Source organism: Pogona vitticeps, chromosome 3 (assembly GCF_051106095.1).
Source record: "Pogona vitticeps strain Pit_001003342236 chromosome 3, PviZW2.1, whole genome shotgun sequence".
Lineage (NCBI taxonomy): Eukaryota > Metazoa > Chordata > Lepidosauria > Squamata > Agamidae > Pogona > Pogona vitticeps.
Genome location: NC_135785.1, coordinates 36144078 through 36171938, shown reverse-complemented (window position 1 = coordinate 36171938; position 27861 = coordinate 36144078). Strand labels below are relative to the sequence as shown.

Here is a 27861-nt window from a genome sequence, read left to right as displayed (position 1 = left end):
GGCAAAACAAATTAATACTGTGCGCCATTTGCTTAGGAAACAGGCAGTCTCAGTATTTGTAATGCTGCCACCTAGTGTCCACATGGCTTAATAAGTTACATTTTGAAGATAGTCATTCCAGAGTTGGTTTGCTTACCTGGCAGACCATTACCATTTCTGCTCAATTAGAATTGCTACCCACTGATTACTCATCTAAGTAAGCAACACAATTGACAGGAACCATTAGTCCATTAAATACTGCCTGCTCTGACAGTGAGGGGCCATCTGAAGTTACTTGCCCCTGCAATGCACATGCACGTGCCTATCTTGACATCCCTGAATGCTACCTCTCCTTAACAATCATTTTTTTTAAAAAAAAAAAAGCTATTTTCAGTCATTTCTTCTAATATGCTGGTGGGACACTATGGCTTTCCAGATGCTGTTGTACTCCAAGCTTCATAAGCCCTGGCTAGCATGATCAATGCTTGGAGCTGTATTACAAACAAACATCCCTAAAATATATTTATTTATTCCATTTATTTATTCCATTTATATAACAAGAAAAACTCTGGAGGACCCCAGGTGGCCACCAATTTTATCAGCAGACCAGATGCACTGAAAAGTAAAGCACTGACTTCCAGCCGCCTGCAATCTCCATTTTATGCACTAATTTTACCATCTGGGAGCCTCACTAGCATTTCACTTTGAACTGACTCCTCCACCAAAACCGAACAACAAAAAGCAACCTAAGATGTTGTGAGGGCAGGGGCCAGTGCAATAGGGAAAGACATGCTACACACATATATACACATGAAGATTAGAGGTTTGATCCTGGGTGGCAAAGGTGTACAGATAAATGAGGATGCTCGAGGGATAATTCTAAGTGAAAGGAAGAGAGTAAGTAGAATTGGGAAATAAATAAAATCACAGGCTGGGCCTAAATGGGTTTTCTGCTGTAGACAGAAGAGGGACTAGGAAGTTCTGAAAACGAATTGGCCAAAACAAACAAAAGGGGGGGGGGAGTTGGCAGAGGTGAGAGAATGGTGGAACAAACTGAGTGTAATTTATTCAAAAGCACTTTATCAAAGTGTATTGGTTTCTTTTCTATAAAATAGGTGTTTGGCACAAAACTGTGGTTTGGGGGCTCAGGCCCCATCTCTACCTTGTTCTCAGGTTCTTAGGCACATTACTTCTCTTGCAGCCTTTGTGATCTGGCTTCTTTGAAATGGGCAGTTGTGACTATCCTAACCCACCACGGCAGCAATTTTGTGGCAGAAACCATTTGGTCATGATACACATGACATCTCAAAATTCCAATTACAGAATGCCTATGGGTGTAAAAAGATGAAGAACCCTAATGTGGTCTCAGGCAAAGTCCTTCCTGCTGCCGCTGCCCAAAATCCCAGACAGCCTGTTATCTTATGCATAAAAAGATGCTATACTTTCCTTGAAGAATAAATTAAGAGCCTTTTACTACCAACAAACAATAGGGCCAATTATTCCCTTAAAAAGAGGGTTCCCCAACCCCTGGTCCACAACCCGGCAGCAGTCCACGGCCTAAGCAGGATCGGGCCATGGACACAGATCTCGTCGTATTATTAGGTTGTATCATTAGGTACAAGTATTATTCGTTGTTGTATTATTAGGTTTTAGTAACTGTATTATTCTATCGAATTTTATCATTTTTTGTAAGCTGCCCCGAGTAGACTTTGTCTAGAGGGGCGGGGTATAAGTCTAAATAAAGTAAAGATCTCCTGCCCCCCCCCCGCGAGCACTGCTACATGCATGCACACGGGCACACTCCGCCCCTGCGAGCAGTGCATGCATGCACTTCCTGAGCACCATCATGTGCATGCGCGCAAGCACGCTCCACTCCCCAGCAGGTGCGCCACACTCCTGTGAGCATGCCACCCCCCCCAACCGGTCCGTGATTGGGAAAAGGTTGGGGACCACTGCATTTAAAACACACACATACAAACATGTTCGCCCACTATATGTCAACTTAGTTTCTTCAGTTTGCTATCCTCTGAAGATGCCGGCCACAGAGACTGGCAAAACGTTAGGAAAAATCACCTTCAGAACACGGCCAAGAAGCCCGAAAAACCCACAACAACCATTAGTTTCTTCACTTTAGAACTTAAGCTTGGACCTTTAAAAGCAGGACTGGAAAGCTGATAGTAGACACAGAAATAAAAGGTAAGGAATCCCCACTTCAAAAATCATGAGGAAGGACTAGCTGCATCTATTTAGTGTGTTATTTACAGTTTGCATCTATTTATAGTGTGTTATAGATTAATGCCAAAATGAAAAGAAATTAGGAAAAAAGGGTTACCTTCATGTCCTTTGAGAGTTGTAATCACTGAGCATGTGCTCTGTTCAAGCTTCAGCAACGTGATCTGTCCAGAGTAGTCGCCAACAAAGGCGTGCTGGGTTTCAAAGTCGTATCTTGCAACACACAAGTTAAGGAGTGGCTATCTGCTACAGTTCTTGAGTGCTAAGCAGCACAGAAAACACAGAGGCAGGCAGTAAACATATTTAATTTGTCCCAATGTAGAGGAAGATGTACCTACCTAGAAGTATACAGACAGATGTAGTGGATACTGCATTTATTTCAAGCCAACAAAGCTCCAGTCTTCTGTGACTTTAAAAGCAGAGATGGGAAACACTACTTTAGACTACAACTCCCAAAAGCCTCCTGTCTGAGAGGCCAGTGGCTATGTTAGCTGGGAATTCTGGGTAGTGTTGTCCAAAAAAGCAGTTCCCGTTTCTGTTTAAAAGCATACCCGTGCCACTTAATGGTTCCAAAACTGGAGGGAGATGCTAGTCTTATTCAGGACTGGAGTTTCTTTCCTATTCTGCCTTAACCATCTTCTGTAAGCCCCAATTGGGCAAGCTAGAACAAAAAAACAAGGACAAATACATTGCCACGGCACCATGAGGAGCATTAGTTCCATCTCCTGGGCAACACAACAAGCAGCCAACGTCAACAAGAAAAAAAAATTCTCTCAGGGGTTTTCATAATGGGAGGTGGAAGTGAAGAGGAAGCACATGTGACTGCACAGCTGGCATATGTAGGAGTCCAACCAGCATGAGGCTGAAAATGAATCTCTGTCCTTGTGGAAAAGAGCATTCCAGAGAACAGTGCCAGATAAAACCACTTCCCTTTCAACAAAGGCCTTCAATATTGGATGGCTCTGATTGCTGGCCTGAACCAGATACTTCTATGTATTTATTTAAAACAGCCGAACATTCATGGAAGAAGGCCTGTGCATTCTGCAGAAAAGTTCTTAATCACCATCAATTCCAGAAACAGGGACTTTTGACAAATCCCAGTAATATTACAAGGAGGCAAAACAAGATGAACAGATAATACAGATAACATCTTATATTACAAAAGAGCTAAGCTGCTGAAACACTTAGAATTTTATTGTCATCTTAACTGAAGGAAAACACTTATTCTCCAACTGCTCAGCTTGAGGACAATTTAACCGGCAAAAACACACCTACTGTTGCCTTCTTGCTGTTCATAGCCTTCTTTTTAAGCAGACTATGTAAAAACGGTGTCGAGAAATATGTACAAAACCATCTTAAGGACTGGTCCATTGCCTAGACTCAACTGAAAAGGAACAGGTGGTCCTACGATCTGGATCTGACACAGTAACAGGCCAAGGTTCCTCCCTTCTCTTTTGCATTACTCTTGCATGCGTCTCAATTTACTAGGTTAGAAATAAAAGCCGTCTAAAACCTGTGTATTGTATCATCACTGCCTCATACTTCGGTACCGACTTGTGGACTACTTGTTTCAAAGAAATGGCCACTGCAGATTTAGACTGATCATGCAACACATTTAAGAAGTTTGCTGCTCCAGCTTTTTACCATTAGAATTCCATTCTCTGTGGAAATTTTATTACAGTTTGCTCTGATGGACTGACAATGTTGAACACTCTGGACTACCTCTATTACCGTGTTTCATGTTTGCCTATCTTTTCCTAACTGCCTCATTAACTACTTCAGAGGCTCTTGACAAACATACTGAAATAATCATCTGTCTTATTATTAGTGACTCTAGCAAATGGCCCACTGTTAGGAGAGAAAAAATCTGAAGTAAAGGAACCCTCTGCAGTCAAGAGCCGGTGATGCCTTCTGTGAAAACCACACTGGATATTTACTAGAAGCCGTAACTAAGCAGATATAGTAGTATATATTTATATGACTGTGTTCAAATCACAGTCTCCTACAGATTTACTCAAAACCCAAAAGCACAACTCATCTTTTACAGATCGGAAAGAAGAGTAATGAAAAGTATCACAGGGATGCTATAAATATTAAGAATACTTTTATCCTTAAAACTAAAGCAAGTCACAATTGGAGTAGGCACATATGAATCAATAGAACGTACAGAGCAGCTGACTCATATCCCACTGATTCAACAGGCCTACTCTAATGTAATTTAGTCACTAAGCAACAGGGTTTTGTCATGCTATCTTGCAAAATTCATAGAATACAAAGGGGATGAAATCTTGACTGGTTTCCAATGGCATGAATGAGGTAGAAGCAAAGAGGGTGCTAATTTTGTCTCACCAACAATCATGACTTTCAGGACAACTCATTTTTTTAAAATAAAAACATATGAAAGAAGCATTTTGTTTTGTTTTTTGATTCTTTCAGTTTATTCCACTAGAGAGCCTCTGAAATCCAATACTTTTCAGTTTTCTGAAAAAGAGGGCCCCTAAAATATCCAATTTCCACTATTGGATAAACACTGTTTAACCCATTAAAACCACTCTGATGGCAGAAAGTGAGGAGGAACTAAAGAACCTTGTAATGAGGGTGAAAGAGGAGAGTGCAAAAAAACGGTCTTAAACTCAACATCAAAAAAACTAAGATCATGGCCACTGGTCCCATCTCATCCTGGCAAATAGAAGGGGAAGATATGGAGGCAGTGACAGATTTTACTTTCTTGGGCTCCATGATCACTGCAGACGGAGACAGCAGCCATGAAATTAAAAGACACTTGCTTCTTGGGAGGAAAGCGATGACAAACCTTGACAGCATCTTAAAAAGCAGAGATATCACCTTGCCAACAAAACTCCGAATAGTCAAAGCTATGGTTTTTCCTGTAGTGATGTATGGAAGTGAGAGCTGGACCATAAAGAAAGCTGACCGCCGAAGAATTGATGCCTTTGAATTGTGGTGCTGGAAGAGACTCTTGAGAGTCCCCTGCACTGCAAGGAGAACAAACCTATCAATTCTAAAGGAAATCAACCCTGAGTGCTCACTGGAAGGACAGATCCTGAAGCTGCGGCTCCAATACTTTGGCCATCTCATGAGAAGAGAGGACTCCCTGGAAAAGACCTTAATGTTGGGAAAGTGTGAAGGCAAGAGGAGAAGGGGACGACAGAGGATGAGATGCTTGGACAGTGTCACCGAAGCAACCAAAATGAATCTGACACAACTCCGGGAGGCAGTGAAAGATAGGAGGGCCTGGCGTGCTCTGGTCCATGGGGTCATGAAGAGTCGGACATGACTAAACGACTAAACGAAACCCATTAAAGGCCCTGTCACCTATCCTTCCCTTCCTCCTTTTGCCTTACCACCACCACTACCACCAGCACACCTTTTAGGGAGAGAAATGGGGAGGACGGGAACACTGGAGCTGATCCTCTCCTCTTTTCCACTTTCCTGCTAATCCGATCTTAATCAAGGCAGTTGTCAAGATGGCATGGAGTATTTGAAAAAGTGGACGAAAAACAATAAGCAGGCAATGTGGGATCCAAATACAGCCTTCTTAGCAACAAGGCCACTCATGTGGAGTAGTTTAAGTGTACACTAGCTAACCCTTATTTAGCAGCAAATGAGGTACAGACTTGTGCCATAGGTGCCTTTCTAATTCCTAAACTAAAAGAACCCTGGCATCTTTTTTAAGGAGATTGTTCTAATGATATAGAAGCATTTGGCAGCATGCATTTCATAGTCTCCTGCTATAAACACCATGCCCTCCATCCTCTTTGGCTACAGGAACATCTTCCTTCCATTCAAATCCCTAAGCATCTCAATAATTTCCCCAAAATCTGTAACTGAGAATCCAAGCTTAGACAAGCAGGCGACTACACATGCAGACAACTAGACTGACTTTTTCACCTTTGTCTCCCCCTGCTCCTGTCAACTTTTAACCAATCTTAATTTCCGCTTGGTCTGAATGAAGTGACAAAACAAGGTTCTTGGAGAATCCTGCTTAGAGATACGCTAAAGTTGACTGCCAAAAGTGCCATAAAACTTCAGATCAGTCAAGGATTGTTTTCTGTTCTTGTAGATGCTCTCTGCTCCCCACTCCTGATACAAGTGCAAGGGCAGAAGAGAAGGAAAGAATACCAATGGTGGTACCTTTGTTATCACAGAGAGATGGAAGAACCCTTCAGAGCTTCACCCTTACGTGGCTCTGGGAAAAAGGGGTGGAGGGAAAATCAAACCACCTCAGATCAAAAAGTAGGAGAAGGGAAGAGACACCAGAGATGATCATGTAACCTTTCTTTACTTGAGACAATTAACTCCTACTTGTTTAATAATTGCAGCAACAAATGAGGCAAGCAGAAGTTGATTTGTGCATGGAAGGACTGAGATTTCTAGCACTTAGCACAAATTCATGGGATTTCTTTAGCTATACATAAACACGAATCCTGTGGCACCTTGAAGACTAACAGAATTATTACAGCATAAAGACCATAATTTATATGTCAGTCTTTAAACTGTTGCAAGACTCCTGGCAGGTTTTGCTGCATCAGACTAACTTAGCTCCTTTTCCAGAAATTAAATCTAAGTATATGCCTTTAACACCTGTCTCCTTTTGGTAAATTCAAGTATTCTAATAAAAACCAGGACTGATCCTGTAAGTGTATGATATACTAACCACTGAACTAGACAACACTGTCCTACTGTTACTGTTACTAAACAAAACTCTTTGTAGCTATGTCTGCTTTGTTCCAACAGAAAAGATCATTCCTATGTAAGCTTAAACCCTCATCAATAATAGGCAGGAACAAGATGAAAATTAAAGAAACAGATAACTGGACAGGAGTGGCAGCCATACCATGCTTCCCCACTCAGTTAATACAATACACTTAGTGTGAAGAAGTGAAGAATCCAATCAATCAATGACAAGGAATCTGACAAATCTTGCTTTTTCATTCCAAACATGTCTTGTAGATATCAAGAGAACAGTCTTCCACACACAGACGTGCACTGCACTATTGGATGAAAGTAGCTTCTAGTCCTGTCAATGAAGCAAGTGGACGGGTTGCCCAGATAGGCGGGGTATAAATCAAATCAAATCAAATCAAATCAAATCAAATCAAATCAAATCAAATCAAATAAATAAATAAATAAAATAATAATAATAACAACAACACAGAGGTGACTCGCTTAGCGATGTTAATCTGTGCAGCAAAAATCGCTGCTAAGCTATTTAATCGCTAAGTGATATTAAAAAGCCCATAGAAACGCATTAAAACACCATTAATGCATTCCTATGGGCTTAAAAACTAAACTTAAGCGAAAATCCTCCATAGGGGCGGCCATTTTCGGTGCCTCTCAAGCGAGACAACACAACGGGTGGCCATTTTGTTTACCCGGCAGCCATTTTGGAATTGCCGATCAGCTATGTGAAAATGGGGGCAATTTTCCCCATAGGGAACATCGCAAAGTGATCGCTTTTGTGATCACAAAAACATTGTTGCAAAGCGATTTCTTCGTTAAACGGGGTGATTGCTATGCGAGGCACCACTGTACACATCTGAGGATTTGTGAAGTACTGAAAAACTGCACACGGAAACACTATCCAGCAAGTTTAGATATATTTAGTCATAGCAAATTGACAAAAGCATCTGTAATGATAATTAAGTCTAACAGAAGAATCTGTCACTTAATCTCTATCTCTTGGTAAAGATAACATAAAGTAGGGACAAAACTTTTGTGTGCTTTAAAGAAATCTCAAGGAAACCCCACACACTGAGCAGTGCAAACACTCTGAAGGATACTGGAGACAAGAAGCCCAGGACGTGAAATAGTGTCGTCCTAGCATGTTTCCACTTCTGGTACACATCCAGCTAACGCATTTATCATGGCCGGTGCTGATAACCCACTCTGCTTCCAAACAAAAGATGACAGCAGACACTCTGTTCTGGTGAGCTGTGAGACAGATAAACATTACAACACTTTGACTTAAATACACCTGGATTTCAATAACGGATGCCTAACACTTATACAAAGTCAGATTGCAATCAGTACTATTTGTTTTACTGTACAGGTGGAGTCAGAACCACCAATAGCCTGGTTTCTGCTTTCTATGATAGCAATGGGAAGGGGTGGATGCAAGGCACGTTCAACATTGCCAGAAGCTCCTACAGACACATTACCTGGGGAAGGAAAAAAACTTCAGCAGGTACAATAACTGCATCCACACTAACATGCTGACCAGAGTACTATTAGCATTTATGTAAGTCTTGAGTAACTTTTTGTGGCTAATCACAGCTAACTGACAAAGTTCCAGGGAGCGTTTCAGTCTCATTGCCTAGCCACATGCCTAACTGTATAACTGAGATGCATCACAATGCATTGTAATTAGCCACAATTACCTGCAGCAAACTACACAAACCTTATATGAACAATAACAGGATTCCAGCTTTTTAATGCTATGGATAAAAAACAGGGAGAAAAAAGTGACTTCCCAATTATAATCACAGGAGGCTGGCAAGAAGACAGGGTGTATCTTCCCCACCTCTGACATTTTGGGGTTAGGCAGCCCTGACCCAGTCTCAAAAACCATATTTGGCTACAAATGACAACAATTTGCAACCTACAGTGGTGCCTCGCTTAACGAGGATAATCCGTTCCAGCGAAATCGCTGTAGAACGAAATCCTTGTTAAGCGAAATAAAAAAGCCCATTGAAACGCACTGAAAGCCCTTCAATGCGTTCCAATGGGCTGAAAACTCACCGTCCAGCGAAGATCCTCCATAGGGGCGGCCATTTTCGCTGCCTGTAAAGCGAGGAATCTGTCCTAGAAAACAGCGGGGGGCCATTTTGTACACCCAGCGGCCGTTTTGAAAACTGATAATCAGCTGTTTTTAGATCATCATAATGCAAAAATCGGTTCCCGAGGCAGGGAACCGATCATGGTGAAGCGGATTTTTCCCATTTAAACCATTGTTTTGCAATCGCTTTTGCGATCACAAAAACCTAATCATCAAGCGATTTCCTTGTTAAGCGAGGCAATCGTTAAGCGAGGCACCACTGTATTTAGGTACAATTTGTTGTTGAACAGGAGAGAAGCAAAGGTCAACATTCAGAAATAAATTTTGTTGTGGCTTATACATGGATGACTCAAAAGACTGCTGGCATTTAATTCTCAGGCACAAAGACAAAACTATTGTTTTTATTATAATTGCTCCAATAACAAACCACAATTTTTTTTCATTTATCATTAAGTCTATTCATTTAAAGATTTCTTGCATTAAATCAATTCCTTCCCACAAATATCTGAAGGTCATTTTCCATTAAGGAACAGAAACTCAGAGAAAGAAAAAGGTTCAAACAAAGAGCAAAGCACACACATAGTTGCTATTAAACAAAACACCAAAATAAAAGTCAAGGGAGTGACGGGAGAGCAATAGAGAGAAACCACTATTATTAGTTAGAAGGGGAAAAAGCATATTCTTGAAATGGAAAATAGTTATCCATTGTGACATAAAAGCTCTTTTACTGCCATTTCAACAAAAGATCCCACTCAAAGCCAACATTATTTTCTGATGCAGAATAAGTCAAAATACAGATCAGCTTATATGGGGTTGGCCTTGTACTGTAAGAAAAAGCTGTGCATGAATGGAGTGACTTGCTGCTCCAAATATTACTCCCCCTCTCCTAGGATCCCACACTGAAAATGTTGCCTGCATGTATTTTCCATTTCATCCTGGAGAGATATTCTTTCTATTGCTTTGTCTTCCATGACCAGCTGAAAAAAGAGAGCTTGGGAGTTCAAACAAAGTCACTAGTCTTACCACTGAATCTGCCAGAATCTATTGGCACTCCATATTGGATCTCTGTGGCAGATGACAGAGCCCAGAATGGTCCACAGGACAGCAGAGAGAAAAAAATTACCTCACAAATGGCAGATCAAGTCCATCCCACTAATGTTCACAGAACCCATGTTAAATCTGAGGAAGAAAGGTCAAGGATGCTTTGGACCAAAGATCCTGCTGAGTACCAAAGTCATGTAAGCTTTAATTAAAATAACATTTACAAGTTTAATTTTTTTTAAAAAAAAGTCTAACTATTCATTCCCACAGGCAATTTATCACTTCTATTTCCAAACATGTTTAATAATCTGCATAAACATTTGATACTATTTTATCAAATTGTATTGACACTCTCAAATTAATCATTCAATGTATTCGCAAAAGCTTTCACGGCCGGGATCTAATGATTGTTGTGGGTTTTTCCGGCTCTTTGGCCGTGTTCTGAAGGTTGTTCTTCCTAATGTTTCACCAGTATCTGTGGCCGGCATCTTCAGAGGATAGGAATAGCACTCTGTCCTCTGAAGATGCTGGCCACAGAGACTGGCGAAACGTTAGGAAGAACAACCTTCAGAACATGGCCAAAGGGCCCGAAAAACCCACAATAATAATTCAATGTCATCTATGAAGGAATGCACACTTCACTGTTCTATTACCTGGGTAAGTCTTCACAAAGTTCATCTTATTAAAGTCTTCTGAGATATGAAACTCCTGAAACCAAGCAATCAAATGATTATCAAGAGAAAGATTTTTTTTCCAGAAACAAGCAGGCCCTAATGATGCCAGAAAAATACCTTCATTCGCTAACAACAATGCAGTATTTGTTAAACAGAAAAGTCAAGTAACATTGCCCTTCTACAGAATAATTTACAAAGATTGCCTACCAAAATCTTTTATTTCAGGTTCAGTCTGGAATTTCTGTTTTCTGATTTTTTGTTATGGAGAAACTTCCTGTGAGAGGATGACCTTTTGGTGCAACTGCAAGAGTAGCTCTTGGAAAGCACCTATTTCATTGCATCTACCATGTTTCCACAAAAATAAGACAAGTTCTTATATTAATTTTTGCTCCAAAAACGCATTAGGACTTATTTCCAGGGTATGTTTTTTCTTTCTTTTCTTCTGGTTGCTGCACAACGGTGGAGGGCGGGGTTTCACTTAACTAGGGCTTATTTTGGGGGTAGGGTTTATATTACAAGCATCCTGAAAAATCATACTAGGGCTTATTTTTAGGTTAGGTCATTTTCAGGGAAACAGGGTAGTACACCAAATTCATTTTAGTTTACCATATATTGGAGATACACTGCTTATAAATAGTGTATAAGTAACATTTACTTATTTTGCTTTGGAGGTTTCATAAACATCTTGATTTGGAATGTGCATGTCAAGGGGATATAGGAACTTTGCTTAAACTGAAACAGAATGTTTTGAACAAACTGGAAGAATTGAAACCACTAAATTGAAATGGGTTGCATGGAGAAAGTCCCATCTATTTAAGCTATGCCTTCCTAATTAAGAAATGCTCAGGGAAACTAACATATATTTGTTGAGTTTTTGTAAGTAAAACCCCACAAACATCAGATTAAATGTGAGTATAAGAAACAAACAACAGATTACATGTGAGCATAAGAAACAGATTATAAGTACAGAAATCACATCGATGATGGAAAATATTCTCCCTTTATATATTTGTGTGTGTGTGTGTGTGTGAGTGAGTGAGTGGGTGAGAGAGAGAGAGAGAGAGAGCAGTATTGGTATAGATTTGGTTTGTGCTTGACAGACTTAATAACACTTTCATAACAGACACCTCATCAGTTTCCTAACATTTTCCTTACAAACATACTAACAGCAGACAAATTAGCAGCAGACAGCATTAACTGAAAACTAACATATCAACAGACAAGCCTCATACTGACACTTTTTCTTGTATCTGACAGTTAACCCCCAAAGCATCTGTCTGCTGATACGAGACACAATCTGGTTATACATGTTCTCTTAAGCATATAATGCAGTTTATTCGTTCTTATATATACACAGTCATATATACATGCTGGCTAGCATAATATTTACATATTCTAACACTATTCTGCTTCATCTGGATTTGGATATTAAGGGTTTATCTATGTGAGACACAGTCCTCCAAGACTGTGTGATTTCAGAACATAAAGGGAAAAACTATTCTCTGGACTACTCTCCAACAACAAAACAAAGCATACGTAAAACAAATGAGCGGAAGAAACCAGCACCTCTCAAGGAAACGCCAGTTATTTTATTCTAGATTAATTACACTGAGAATTAATAACGTCAATATATGGACTCAAAATATTGAGAGTAATTTACAATATTGTACAACAATTAGTAAGCATCGATCTTGATCAAGTCAGTCATTTTTATTTCTACTGAAATCAATGGGACATTTTGGTATGATTATCTGAAGCCCCACTGATTTCCAGGGAGTAGAAAATGACTGGCAATATAATCCTAACTTAAAGATGTGGTGGCTGTAATAGGTCTGGATTGCAAAGAAGTCATTTGTACTGGCAGAATAGCTCCTACAATGGCATGGCTTCCTATGCTAGATGATCTTGGCTCTCCTGGTGCAGCTGGATCTGCTAGCACAACTGCTATGCTAACTGAGATCAGCTGTCAGGAGCCAAAAAGGGGGCAGAGAAGGGGAAGGGTTGACTTACACTAGCATGAAGCGCCTCCCATCCCAACCCACCCTGAATCACACCCACTTTGCTGGCACAAAGGTAGGGCGAAGGTAGTCCTAAGCAATTTCCAACTTCTCTAGACCAGTGGTTCTCAACCTTGGGCCTCCAGATGTTCTTGGACTTCAACTCCCAGAAATCCTGGCCAGCAGAGGTGGTGGTGAGGGCTTCTGGGAGTTGTATTCCAAAAACATCTGGAGGCCCAAGCTTGGGGACCACTGCTCTAGATGGAGAGGGGTTTGGATACAGCACAGCCTCAGCTGCTTCGCGTTAGCTCAGCCAGTCAGCCACTTGGGTGATGACAACTGCAATTTAACTTACCGTATTTTTTGCACCATAAGACCCACTTTTCCCCCCAAAAAAAGAGGGGTAGAAAGTCTGTGTGTCTTATGGAGCGAAGGTGGTGACTTCGCCCCCACTGGCCCCGTGGGGGCAGCATCACAAGGGTCCGTGGGAGCCTTCCAGGACCCTTGCGACACTCCCCCAACCCCCACGGGGCCAGTGGGGGCGAAATAGCAACCTTTCAGGACCTTTTTAGAGGCTTGAAAGCCTCTCAAAAGGTCCTGGAAGGTGGCGATTATACCCCCCCTGCACCCGTGGGGGGGTGGGGGCAGCGTGGCAAGGGTCTGAGGGAGCCTTCCAGGACCCTTGCCACGCTGCCCCCACCCCCGCACGGGTGCCGGGGGGAAAATTGCCAGCTTCTGGCGAAATAGCGACCTTCCAGGACTTTTTGAGAGGCTTGAAAGCCTCTCAAAAGGTCCTGGAAGGTGGCGATTTTACCCCCCCTGCACCCGTGGGGGGGTGGGGGCAGCGTGGCAAGGGTCCGAGGGAGCCTTCCAGGACCCTTGCCACGCTGCCCCCACCCCTGCACGGGGCCAGAGGGGTGAAATCACCACTTTCTGGGGCTCTTCTGAAGCTTCCCAAGCCTCAAAAGAGCCCCAGAAGGTGGCGATTTTGCCCCCTCTGGCCCCTGGGGGGGCAGGGTGAGTCTCTAAAGGGTCCTGGAGCACAACTTAGGACCCTTTGGAGGCTCACCCTGCCCCCCTCTGGGCTAGAGGGGGCGAAATCGCAACCTTTTGGGGCTCTTGTGAAGCTTCCCAAGCCTCAAAAGAGCTCCAGAAGGTGCCGATTTTGCCCCCTCTGGCCTTCGGGGGGGGGCTGGGTGAGCCTCCAAAAAGTCCTAAGTTGTGTTCCATAAGACGGACCTCTCCGTAAGGCTCATCAATTTTTAGGAGAAGAACACAGATTTTTTCCTGTTTTCTTCTCCTAAAAATTTGTTGCGTCTTATGGAGAGGTGCGTCTTATGGAGCGAAAAATACGGTAGCTTGAATCTTACCTGCTATCTGTATCAGTAAGCCAGTCTTTCCTGAAATCATGTTACGTGTATATAAGCTATATTCTGCTGCATGCAGTCCACACATTCCTACCTTGCTTCCCCCAACAGCGGCAACTAAACAAGCCAGGAATCATAAACAAGGAAGCGTTACTTTCCAATGTAGCATTTAGTTTCGCTCCCAAACAAGCCAGGACGCATAAGCCAAGAACAGACAGTGACAGGTGATTCTGGCTTCTTGAGCGGGTGGTAAGCAAGGAATCCTGGTTCAAATTCCACAAATGCTTCCTGGATTATTTAGTGGCTGCTGTTACAGGAAGAAGCAGGATGAATGGACTGCATGCACTAATACACAGTTCATACTCAATAAGGCAGTATTCCATACAGGGCAGATTTAATTAAAATTTTTAAATCTTTTTTTTAATTTAAAGAGTCAAAACATTTTTAATTTAAATTGTGTATTAAATCAATATGATTTTTTAAAAAAATCATTGATTTTATCCACTTTGGTTCCAGACAAATATAACTTGCTATACTGTGAGAAATCACCTATTGTTTCTAGTTCTTAAACCTAAAAATAGGCAACAAATGCTGATTTTTGCTTCCTCTTTAAAAAAAATCCCTTGGATTCTTAGGCATTTAAGAAGAATCTGAAAACCTCACTACTATGCCTTAGAAGGTTATACCAGCAAGCTGCCAACTCCCAAAAAGATTTTGCAATATTGGCTTAGAATTGCATCTTTTACAACCAACAAAAAAGGACCAACCTACCCAGCCACTAGTGATAAATGACACATAACACATACATACCCACACCACTGTCTGTTGGGGGCTGTTAGAATAGAATTTTTGAGGGAAAGATTAACTTGCTTTAAAAAAATCCTCCATTTTCAAAACTTCCTTCTATTTTCAAAACCTCCCCAGGGATGGGCAACTGTGACCTTTCATATGTTTTTTGACCACAATTCCGAGGCTACCTTAACTATGGTGTGTAGATACTTCTGGAAGCTGCAATCAGCAGGATCTGGAGGGCACCAGCTGCTTATTCCTGACGGTGAGATCTAGATGTCAGACTGGATTTTCGTCTATCTTCCCACAATTCTTCCAGTGAGTAACAAGGAGTGCACAGAGGGAGTAGTGGACTAAGAAGACCCGGGTTTGAAACCCCACTTAGCCATGGAATCTCACTGGGGAGTTGAGTGGGACAGATGAAACTAATCTATAAATATCTCCCACACCACAAAAGTCCTATTACAGTTGCTGTAAGTTGGTTCTGACTTGACAACATATAACATAAAAAAAATCACTGTTCAATATTGGACAGGCCTAACTTCACTTGTTCTCCACAGATTAGGTACAACAAAAACAAGCTCTATTGAAGTCCATATAAATCAATGCTTAATCTGCAGAATCTATGCTTAGTCTGCTGATAATACCAGTTATTTGTTCTATTGTAATTTTTTTATTGCCTTTGCACACCACTGTGAAATTTCCAATATAGAGATGATTAGTTAATAAACATATAAACAAGCAATACTTCTTAACATCTGTACAGTTTTGAAATGGAAATGTGTAAAATGGCTTAAGAAAAATGATAATCGGATGCATGAATTACAAGACCAGCATTCACCATTTTTAGCAGAAATTTAAAAATGCCGCTCAGCAGCAATAATGTGCTCACCATAATGGCTCCATTATCTTGGCCAACAAATATCCGTCTGCTGTCGTGATGGTAAGCCATAGCTGAACAAGGAGCTGCCCAAAGAAATATCAAAGTAAGTATTCACTAGAACTATTCTAAAAATATCTTCATCTACCGAAGCAGCCGCAGGTTTTACCATTCTCACAGGAAAATTCTTACAGTTCCATATAGCTTTTAAACAAAACTAGAACTTTTCACAATACTCAAGTGCTTATTCTTAGCGTCGTCCCTTTGGACCCCTTATACAAAAGAACATGTTTTGTTGTTTCGCTTTTACACCAAACTCTATACTTTTCCTACACTTGTTTTTGTAAGCATTTAGAAAGCCATGTTAATTTCTATATAATTTAGTGACATTTGCTGATTTAAATTCTATTTTATTGCAAATGAATATGCTGTTAATGATGCAAAATCAGACAACAGTGGGTCTCCTCATCAGAAGGCAAGCGTGTTTAAGAGAAAAACCTTTTACCGGCTTAGACAGCATGAAGCTGACCCAGCTATGTGAAGGATCTAATTTCAACTACCTCTGAAATGGCTTGTTGAGGAAAATATAATCCTATGGTTAGTAAGCATTTCTCTCCCTCCCTCCCTCCTTCTCTTTCAATAATTAAGAAATAGAGATTTTAGGTCTATCTTTTTAAAAAATTAAAGAGAAAACAAAGAAGTCTTTATGTTAGGTTAGCCACTCATTTGCAAAACATACTAGATAAGAATACACTTCAGTAAAGTAACAGAACCCTCCAGAAAGAGATTTTCAGAACATGACTGACATTCTTGTATTTGTCAGCTTCCTCTGGCTGCAAAATTTCCATTGCCGAAATTATATTTTTTCCATAGGTCAAGGATCTTTTGCCATCTCATGGCCTACCCTGAAAAATCCAGAAGATGCAGCCTTGTCACAAGACTGTCTCATGGATTATAAGTAGATTGTTGAAACAAGCCTGCTGAAAAACCACCAGACAACCTTTAGAACTGAAAGTTCTTTAGAAGGGCAAAACAGAACACTAATAGGCACCAGAAAAAGATGTGTCTTCTTTCTGGGACCTGCCTTCAATACTGCAAAATGTTACAACAATTATGGCTAGCTTCCTCCTACAAGCATTCCAATAATGGGCCATCTGCTACATGAAAAGGTAAAAGGGCAGTAAGGGAGAGTTACATTGTTATTCTATGTGTGCCATAAATACAGTGGTGCCTCGCATTACGACATTAATTCGTTCCAGCGAAATCGCTGTAGAACAAAAACGTCGTAAAGCGAAAATAAAAAAGCCACTGAAACACATTAAAACCTAGTTAATGCGTTCCAATCAGCTAAGAACTCACCGTCCAGCGAAGATCCTCCATGGGGCGGCCATTTTCGGGTGCCTGTGCAGCGAAAAATGGTTCCTAAACACAGCGGGGAGCCATTTTGAGCACCCAGTGGCCATTTTGAAAACCCGACAATCAGCTGTTTTGATCGTCGGGAAGTGAAAATCGGTTCCCGAAACAGGGAACCGATCATCGCAGAGCGAAAGTCCCCCGTTCAAAACGTCGTTTTGCGATCGCAAAAAACTCGTAATGCGGATTCGTCGTTAAACGGAGCACCCGTCTTGCGAGGCACCACTGTACTTCTAGGTGAGGTGTGAATCTCTCTTCCTAGAGCTCCAAATAGAGGCCTGTGTTTTCTCTTGGCCTGTCAATTGTTAATTCTAAAATCCAGTTTCATTTCTACTCAGTATCAGTATAATTACAGCAGTATGTGATGTTTAAACTGCTACTTTTTCACTTACAATATAAGGAAAAAATGAGGCCTTTCATCAAAGACAGAGAGATTTCAATGTATGTGCAGCTTTCATACATAAACACATATCAGAAGCCATGGAACTGCAAACAAGTTCTGTAAAGCAAAGCATGCTGGTTTTATACCACTCACAGAAAAAGCACTCTCCAGGTGGTTTATAATTTAATTATGCAAGCTACACATTGCCCTGCCCCCACCCCCATCAAGCTGGGTACTTGGGATTGAACCCAGGTTGGGAGCAGAGGTTTTGGCTGCAGTTTAACCACTGTACCACGAGGCTTCTAAAGTACTGTCACACATGTACACTGTGCAAGGTCAGTGATCTACACAAAGCTTCAATTGTGAAAATATGTAGCAAAGCAATATGAACTAATCGGACTTTACCATCTTTTACTAAAAAGAGTGAATATAAATTATCCTATGTAAGCTATTGCATATATTATACCACTTCTCAGCAATTCAGGCCTGGAAGACAGTAAACACATCTGTAATAATGATGCTTATTTTTAAAAACCTAATGGTCAGCGTCTCAAATTAGACAAATTATCCACTAATTTAATTTTAAGGGGCAATTCTGAAAGCCTGCTGAGTACCCTCAATACTAATGGTGGAATTCCAGCCATGTCTACTCAGAAGTACACCTTGTTGAGCTCACTTTCCAGTGTGCCTAATTGTTATCACATACCCCTTATTTCGTTTTATTGTATTGTTTTGCTTTATATTGTATTATTGCACAGTGTAAACCTCCCAGAGTGGCCTGAGTTCCAGACGGGTGGTATAGAAATTAAAAAATAAATAAATGTCATGAACCCTTCAACTCTGTCCTTACCAAAAGCGAAGGAAAGTGTTTATGCGGAATATATATTATCGTAAACCAGAACTATGATGAGGGGCATTCACACTGTGCTGCCCCAAGATCCAACTAGATCCTCTATCAATGCTAGTATAAGTAGCTGAGCAGCCTGCACATCCTCACAGATCCTATTTTCAGTTCCAGATTGCACAACATTGTGCTGATGCAGATGCAGTTTAAGCCAGATACCACCACAGTACAAATGAAAAATAGATCATTTACTGCTTATTCCACAGTCAGCCCTACCATTAGGTGGAGTGGATTAACTTCAGATAGCAAGTGTTGGGAACGGGAAGCAAGGTGTTAAAGACAGCTGTTGTCCATGTGATCTGCTCTTAGATGACAAGCTAGCATAGTGCAGAATGCTGATCTAATGTCAAATGAAAGCTGAATTGTGAGTCTGGCATGTTTTGTAGATGGAACAGAAGGAAATAGAGTCTGTATGTCATTTTGCTCTTTCCCTCAGGCAGAAAGACATCTTGGGCTGGCACTGCCCTTTTTGGCCATATAAACTTCTCTCATAAATATAAGGGAATAAGAAAATAAAGGTGCAAAGACATCTACAGATGTATGTATCGTACATTGGGAATCTGTTGTCACGAGGGGGTTGGAATTTGCTTCTTAAATTCCTAGTAGAGACACAATATATCCAACAACAAAAGAGCTCATGTACTTACTTACATGACATTGTGTGGTAAATGCTGGGCCAGTATTGGCCACTGTCTCTCTTCAGCCATACTCTAATTGTCCTGTGAATTTTAAGAAAAAATAATATGTGCAATTCTTTAGAGGAAATGTCATAATGAGATACTACAGGAGGTCAAACAACAGTGTCTTTACTCATGTCTCCACTGTCATACCACATCTATAACATTCAGCTGATTTTATGAGTTAATAAGGCATAATGGCTATTCAATGTTTGCATGATTTGAATGGTAAATGATTATCCAGCATTCTGACCATGAGCAGTTTCTTTTCGGAATGACTGATGAGATCAGATGGCTATTTTTCATCATGATTCTAAACAGCTTGTTCCATATAAACCTGTACCCAGGATGTTCTCACTCAAAAACTGACTTCTGATCTCAAACACAATCCTGACAGCTCTGATTAGAAGTTGGATCAAGACTAAACAGAATTCTGCATTATAGCCTTGCTACATTTACAGTGTATTACACAGGGTGATAGGAAGGCAAATTCCAAGATCTCATATATAAAAATGATGCACATGGATGTAAGAAATTAGTTCAAGCATCATTCAGCTTTAAAACTAAAACGACGAAGGGTGATCACATGTCCCACTTTACAGAGGACAGTCCTTTGTTTAAAAGTGATATCTGCTTAAAGGGCTCACCAATCCTAGTCCAGTCTAAACATAAAGGTATGCAAAGGGCAATGGGACTTCCAAGCTGGTGGCTATTAAATTAGCACCTGGGCCACAGATTAGCAGCCACATGAATCACCTACTCACTTTATTTTCCAATAATGCTGACTTACAGTTGGATTAGTTTAAAGAAGCAAGCTTTTAACTTCCTATTGTCAGGACTCTACTACAAGAAAAAGAAAAATTCAAGGCAAAAATGCATTTTGTGAGAAGTATACTGAGCAAGACCTTAGGAAGAAAAAGGTGAAGCAAGCATAAATGAACAGCACATGTGGATTTATGCACTCAGAGAACATACACTATTGTAACAATGCTAATTTTTTAAAAAAAGAAAACAGATTCTCACTCAGCTTTATTACATCTGTTAAACAGGACAGTGGCTGTCTTTATGAACCTGCCTGACTGTTAAAATTGTCAGGAGAGGTCTTTCTCTCATTCCCATCATCTTCCTAGGTGCATTTGGTGGGACACAGAAGAGGACCTTCTCTCTTGCGGCTCCCAGACTTTGAAACTCATGCCCACAGGAAGCCAGGATGACCCTATCTTTTTTTGTCTTTCCGCAAGCCGGCAAACACCTTTCTCTTCAGGCAAGCTTTCCCTTAATGCCCGCCTGCTTGAGTGAGGTTTTTAAATAGATGGTTGTGCCTTACTGTGTTGAAAGCATTTTTGGTGTTGTTTTTGTTTCCTGTCTTTTAGTGTGGTATTTGATTTTTTTTTTTTAAGTACAGTGGTGCCTTGCAAGACGAGCGTCCCGTTTAACACCGAAATCATATCACAACGAACTTTTTGCGATCGCAAAAGCAATCGCTTTACGATGTTTTAAATGGGTTTTTTTCATTTTGCGATGATCGGTTCCCTGCTTCGGGAACCGATTCTCGCAAAATGACCATTTTCGGCCAGCTGATCAGCGGTTTCAAAATGGCCGCCGGGTTAAAAAAATGGCTCCCCGCTCTTTTCTGGGACAGATTCCTCGCTGCAAGGGGCATTGAAAATGGCTGTGCTATGGAGGATCTTCGCTGGACGATGAATTTCAAGCCCATAGGAATGCATTAATCGGGTGAATTTCAAGCCCATAGGAACGCATTAATCGGGTTTTAATGCATTTCTATGGGCTTTTTTTATTTCATATTACGACGTTTTCGTTCTACAGCGATTTCGCTGGAACGAATTAACGTAATGCGAGGCACCACTGTATTTGGATACTTACTGTTTTTAGTTTTCAATATTGTATTTTAATTATGTGAGCTGCCTTGGGCCCTTTTTGAGAAGAAAGGCGGACTAAAAATATTTTAAATAAAATAAAAATAATAAAATTGTTTGACACATCCTGCTATATTTGTTATTGTTCAACAGGCACAGCACAGTGCATGAAAACAGCAATAAAAATAAGCTCCAAATATCCAGAAGCAAAACTATCCACATTATAAATCTCACACTGCAAGACAGAGACCCTTGGGAAACAGATCTAAGAAGGTTTATATCTGAGGTGCAATTTCAATGATGGCTCTGCCAGCTAACTGTATACACTAAGCAATTACTCCGCCCAAACTCTCAGCTGATATACAAGATGATATGCAGTAATGACACTTAAGGTGCGCTACCCTGCCTGCTAGGATGCCTGCTGCTCCTGCAGATTCACCCATATGAGTAGCAAGAACTATTTTCTTTCTCTAAAAATTAAGCACTGCTGACTGGTGAACTAAAACCCACCACTCAAAAGTGACCTATCTTATATTCTCCAGTCTCATTTTAAGACAATAGCTCATACACTCTAAGCGAACTCAGGTTCTTCTGTTGGCTTAAAGATAATCAAATGCAACAGATGCTATAATCCCTGAAAGCTCTTAGGAAGGAGTATCAATTAACCCTCTGGTCTGATGAAACAAGAATGCTGTCCAGTTATTTAAGCACAGCTTTGAGGGGCACTCTCTTGCATACCATTTGTTTATATACAAATATACATATACTGCCACTCTGCTCCACCATAAAAAAGACAGATACTCTGTAGGGCAGCTGACATTACTGAACCCAAGGAATAGCAAGTTTTCACCACTGATGTATTCAAATTATGTTATTAGAGTCTTCAAAGTTAATGGTGGTAATATAATAGATACTGACAAAACTCCTGTTATGGAACTACACTGGTGACAAGGCAATTGCTTATCTTACTACAGTGGTGCCTCGACTTACAACCGTCCCGACATATGACCATTTCAAGTTGTGACCACCTCCGGCCGCAAAATTTTGCTTCGACTTGAGGCCAGAGCTTCGACTTGCAAATAAAAGAGGCTGGGGAAAAGGTGGAGAATTCAAATTAGAGTACTAACCATTGGTCGGCGAAGAGCTTCTTTTGCAGCCTTCACCCCAACAGTTAGTGTGTGCGTCGGAGGCGGCTTTGGTGCTGCTTTCTGCTCTTGAGTAAGTACACTTACTTTGTTTTGCAGGGTGAGTTTGGATTTTGGGGGAGGGTCATGTTTCTGTGCTGTGATGTTTTTTGGTGTTTTGGTGTATGTGTTTTTTCAGCCCCATCGCGTTACGATGGGGCTGGCTGTGGTGTTATTTTGTCTTATTTGTTTTTCAGTCCCATCACATTCCAATGGGGCTGGCTGTGGTTTGTTGTGGGGTTTTTTGGTGTGTTTTTTTTTTTAAATGCTGGAATGGATTAATCACGTTCCAGTGCATTCTTATGGGAAATGGTGCTTCGACTTACGACCATTTTGAGTTACGTCCATCTTCTGGAACGGAACATTACAAGTTGCTGCTTGAATACCTAGTCATGAATCATGCCACTCGACTGGCATACAATGAAGAATTTGAGAGGCAATTTGCTACTGTACAGGACACCATTGCTCTTCCATCAGAATAATTCCACAACTGGATTTTGGCCACTAAATGCTTTAAACGTAGAACCCGGCCCCACATATCAACTGTGCTACATAAGCAGCAGTCTAGGAAACATTCAAAAAGTAGATTCATAGGCCACACCAGGCCAAAGCACTCTTTCCATTTTCAAGGCCTGAATGAGCTAAGAAACCACATAATTATTCCTTCAAAAAGCTATTTTTCCCATCTGAAATCAGTACCACATAGCATTTGTGCTGGGAGACATAAAATGCTCAAGGTCAAACCATAGTTTATGTTAAAAGCATATCTGCTAACTTATTTCATTCAAAATCCTTGCTTATCCAGACACACACACATGCAGAGACAATGAGACAGCGGGCTGCTCTGTCTGCAGGACCCCAGATCCCAGCAGACAGAACAGATTACTACATCTATGTCTATGTTAATCATCATTTTTATTCTCTCTGAGAAAACAAACTTGGTGTGTTTCTACATTGATATCATCTGTGGGCTGGGGAGAGAAAGACACCACTCTCTAGTTCTTCTACTTGCATAGCCCTTAAGTACTGTATAAACTAAATTATATACCTCATCAGGTTATACAGGCATTAAAGTCATACATGATTTGGATGGGAAAAAGTTATCCTTCCCACCCTAAGTGGAAGGTCTCCTGATTCTTCCACAAAAAGTAGGAAAAAACTAGTTCCCCATTTCTTTCCCTATCCCTGCATAACAAGGGTATGTGCCTATCCTAATTCAAATATTATCTGGGAAGACAGTGGAGAGAAGAGAAATAAGACAAGCTCTGAGATGCTCTCATTTTTCTATATTTACTGCTAGCATGCTTTTTGTCAGAGCACTGGGAGGGGAAAAAAGAAAACTAAAGGCCACTCTGTGAGAGAAAGAGAACATACTTCTCTTAGACATTTTGGAAACACCAGATGTCTCTGAGGCACTGTGAGGCATCAAAATGACACATCTTGCATTTCCCAACTTTATGGACCCATCACTTAAAAGCTTCCTTATACAGGCATCTGACTGTTATGGATAAGCATATTACAGAACAACTCTAATTTAACACAACCTTACACCCCAAACAACTCCGGCAATTTTAGGCACCAAGAGACTCCACCACACATACAGATCTTCATTTTCCCACTTTCCGTAAAAGGCTGATATGTATTGCCATTCCTCTGGGATTTCAGGCTATGCATGAACAAGGGGGCGGGGGGGTTCGGGAAAGGAAGGAAGGATGTAAGGGGGCATCCAGAATCAGGGATGTCATATATATATGTGTGTACCCACGTATACATGTGTGCGTCTGTAACGTGTTTGGTTAAGTGGTAACTCAAAATCGGCAGCGCCATTCTCACGGCGCTGTGCGGAACAAAACAAACGCGATGGGGGGGGGCGTGTCCCCTACCCACCCGCTCACTAGTCGCCCAGCGCCATTCGCACGACCCTGTTCTTGCAGAAAAGAAGGCAGCTTCAGAACACACAATGACCTATTCATGGGGCGGAGCACGATCCACAACCGAGAATCCCCTAACCCTAAACACTGACGGATTTATAGGCGTCTTTCCTGCCTATTTTTAAAGGGAGCGGAAAAGCTACCCTCTCCTTTTTTTGGGGGGGGGGGGGGGAGAGACCTCAGGAAACTCTTCCCTTTTTTGCTCGACTTTCCAGGGAAGGGGGGGTGAGTGGTGGTCTCTCTGCCAGCCCCCCAGACCCTCCCACCTGTCCTCGCTGGCGGTGATGATGCCGTCCTCCTTGGGGATGATGAGCGCGGCGCTAACCGCGTCCTGGTGTCCCTCGATCTTGCTCAGCAGGACAGGCCGGCTGCTCTGAGGCCGCGAGTGGATCTCGGCCGCCATCTCGCAAACATACGGAGTGCAACAGCAGTGGCGGCGGCGGCGGCGGCAGCCCGTCAAGCGCCGCTAGGGAAGAGCGGCCCGTAATCGCGGGTATAGCGGCACCTCCGGAAGGAATCAGCATCCAGCCATCTTCCGTCATGTCCCGAGTAGCACCGCCCCCGGAAGTTGCGGGCGGGTTAGATTAGGAGGAGGCACCGGCGTAAGGGCGGGATGAGCTGCGTCTCTGTATTGGGCGGCTAGAAATTACCGTAATACGCCGAATAGAGGAACCTCTAAGGCCCTGTATTAGCGTTGAAACGCAGGGAGTCTTGTGGCAAATAAAAACTAGCAAATTTTATTTCATGTAAAATTGTTTGGTAGCCCACAAAATGAATGCCAAATGAAATATGTTAGTCTTTAATTAGCGTGGAATTTCTCGGCTGCAAGAGGAACCTTCCTGGAAATGGTTACACTTTTATTTCCTCACAGACAGCAAAAAAGAGGGAAAATACGATAATCGGACTCTACCATATTTTACTAAAAAGAGTGAATATAAACTATCCTATGTAAGCTATTGTATATATTACTTCTCAGCAATTCAGGCCTGGAAGACAGTTAACACATCTGTAATAATGATGCATATTTTTAAAAACCTAATGGCCAGTGTCCCAAATTAGGCAAATTATCCACTAATTTAATTGTAAGGGGCAGTTCTGAAAGCCTGCTGAGTACCTTCAATATTAATGGTGGAATTCCAGCCATGTCAGAAGTACACCCTGTTGAGCTCAGCAGGGCTCACTTTCCAGTGTGCCTAATTCTTATGACACACCCCTTACAGTATTTTGTTTTATTGTATTGTATTGCTTTACATTATGTTATATTATATTATACTACTGTGTAACAACCCAGAGTGGCCTGAGTGCCAGATGGGCGGTATAGAAATTAAATAAAGGAATATGATAAAACCACTACATGAGAGTTAAATGAAATAATTGAAGTATTGAGGGTTTTTAAAAAGGGAGAATGCATTATATAATGTCCCAGTGTAATTAAAACAAGAACCACCTGCTGTCACCCCAACCCCTCATTCCCAGGTGTTGAGAACCGTTTCTGAGTATTAGGGCCAGATCAACAGCAAAAAAAATTACAATTTAGTTCACAAAATCAAGTTTGGAGGAAAAAAAGGTAACAAAAATTCATATTGGTGAATGCAGAAAGAAACCCACTTTTATTTTTGGTTTGTTTCGGTGTTTGGATATAACTTAAAGATATGGCTACACAGTGAAGGAAATACAAATTTGTTTATTGTGAATGTGAACCAGGCAATTTGGATTTAAATAACCACAGAAAACAGGATTCCTGTTGTTTTTTTCCATTTGTTACTGTTCCAAAAACTCCCCTACAACGAACAGGGTTCCTACTTCAATTTCCTCATCTAGTTCACTTGTTAGCTTTAAAAAAATCCCAATCACCCTTTAATTTCCTCATCTAGTTCACTTGTTATATATAGAGAGAGGCTTGGGAGGCAAGAGATAAGGTGTGTGCACTCAACTGGGCTTTCCTGTCTACATTAGTTCACTGAAGCGAAAAGGTTTGACAGTTTTAAAAAGTAGAAGGGTCTCTGGTGGGGAGGAAAAACTATGGGTTGGGACTGTAGGATTCCAACTTGATGATTACTTTGCTTTTCCCATGGTGACGTGTGAATTAGCCCACCCTAAACTTCTGCTTTCTCCATTTCCCTCCCATGTAGTCAGTCTTTAGAGGAGCATCCTGACACAAAATTAGGAAAAAAAGATAACCTGTCCATTTCTTACATGGCCCTGAAGACATGCAAGTTTATTTTAGCTACAGAGTTGCCTCTTCAGTATTATTAAATAATCCTGAGATGCAAAGACTTTCAAAGAAATGTATTTTCTGCATTTGTCCATTAGGAGGCAGCCCATATAGGAGAAGGAAAACTCCGATTTCAAACCCCCACTGAGGCGGCGCCATCGCCGTCCATGCCATGAGGGAACAGACTGGGTAGGTGGGGCTCATCAGCCTTGGAAGGCAGCTCATCTAGGAGAAGGAAAACTCCGATTCCAAACCTCCGCTGCCTTGTGGCTATATCCACTGATGGAAAAGGCTTCAGCAGTTAACCTCGAGGCAAAATCCGGAGCCGGAGTCCCGGAGGCAGTTCGTGTCATTCTGTCAACTACTGCGACGTCACTGAAACCAGTTGTATTGGCTCTTGCCTTTCCATTGGACTATTTCAGTGATGTGTAGAGGGGGAATTTGCTGGTTGGGTAACAGCCTATCCATATTATTTTACCCAGGCTTTGTGCCCTGGAGAAGACACTCCAGCGTTGCATACAGCGTCAAAACACTAGACGCTGTTCCAAGTCCTCCATACAGAGCATGTTACCATAGTCTCTTGAGTGAAGGATGCCTTTAGGAGAAAGAACCACTTGGTCCACATTGAGATCACTAGGAATGTGCCTCTGCTTGTGGGAGATTAAACAGGTGGTAGCTCTGGCACAAACCTTTGCAATAATAGCACTCCACCTAGCCTATCTGCCCTTCCCTGGGCTATAAACTGATGCTAAGGAAATCCTTGACTTAGATGCCAATCAGCTCCTTGCTGATACAGAGCATACACTGCTAAAGCACCAAATTGATGACCCACTCGATCTTTGTTTTAAAACTTCTAATAAAAGAGATCCCACTGCTTTCCAAGGCAAACTGTTCCAATGCCAAGCTGCTTGTACAGTTAGTAATCTATTCCTAATAGTTAGTAACTATTCCCTTTTGTTAACCTGAATCTATTAAATCAGGTCCTAACCTTCTAGAACAATTATTTGCTCCATCATATGTGACAGGCCTTCAGATATTTGACAATGACTATCATATGATCTCAGAATCTCTTCTGCCACCTAAGCATACTTAGTTCATTTATTTGAAAACCACACCCACGAAGAACAGGCATTTTAGGAAGTAATTTGGGTGTATCTATGAGGGTAGAAAAATCCTAGCTTTCTAAGATTCTTTTTGAAAAGATGTTTCTATCATACCTGTAGAACCTTCCTGTAAGCTATATGATAGGTTCTTGGAAATAAGTTTTAAAACACCAACATAATACAGTCACAACACACAGAACATGCACCTGAAAAATACAATTTCCATCTATTGACTCAAATGTAGTTCTGTACCAATGAACAATATTTTTTAAGCTTTATAATTACGCAATAATTGTGTTCGGAGGCTTTAGGGGCAGGAACAAAGATATTTCTTTAAAATAAGGTTTGGTGGTTGACTTAACATTTTCAGTTTCCATTTCTATTATAACAGGCTCAGGCTTTGAGATGTAAATCATTAAA

The 27861-nt window shown here is 41.3% G+C and overlaps 1 protein-coding gene across 1 annotated transcript in view; it reads right to left on the bottom strand.

The window, feature by feature from the left end:
* Positions 1-24677, bottom strand: part of WDFY1 (WD repeat and FYVE domain containing 1) — a 38208-nt gene extending 13531 nt beyond the window's left edge. Inside the window, exons 1-6 of the mRNA XM_020795488.3 lie at positions 24390-24677; positions 19106-19173; positions 15768-15841; positions 10702-10756; positions 8013-8163; positions 2312-2424 (exon numbers count right to left, since the gene is read on the bottom strand). Of these exons, the coding sequence (XP_020651147.1) occupies positions 2312-2424; positions 8013-8163; positions 10702-10756; positions 15768-15841; positions 19106-19173; positions 24390-24526 (598 nt within the window). The 5' untranslated portion in view covers positions 24527-24677. The remainder of the gene's footprint in view (positions 1-2311; positions 2425-8012; positions 8164-10701; positions 10757-15767; positions 15842-19105; positions 19174-24389) is intronic.
* Positions 24678-27861: the final 3184 nt, after the last annotated feature.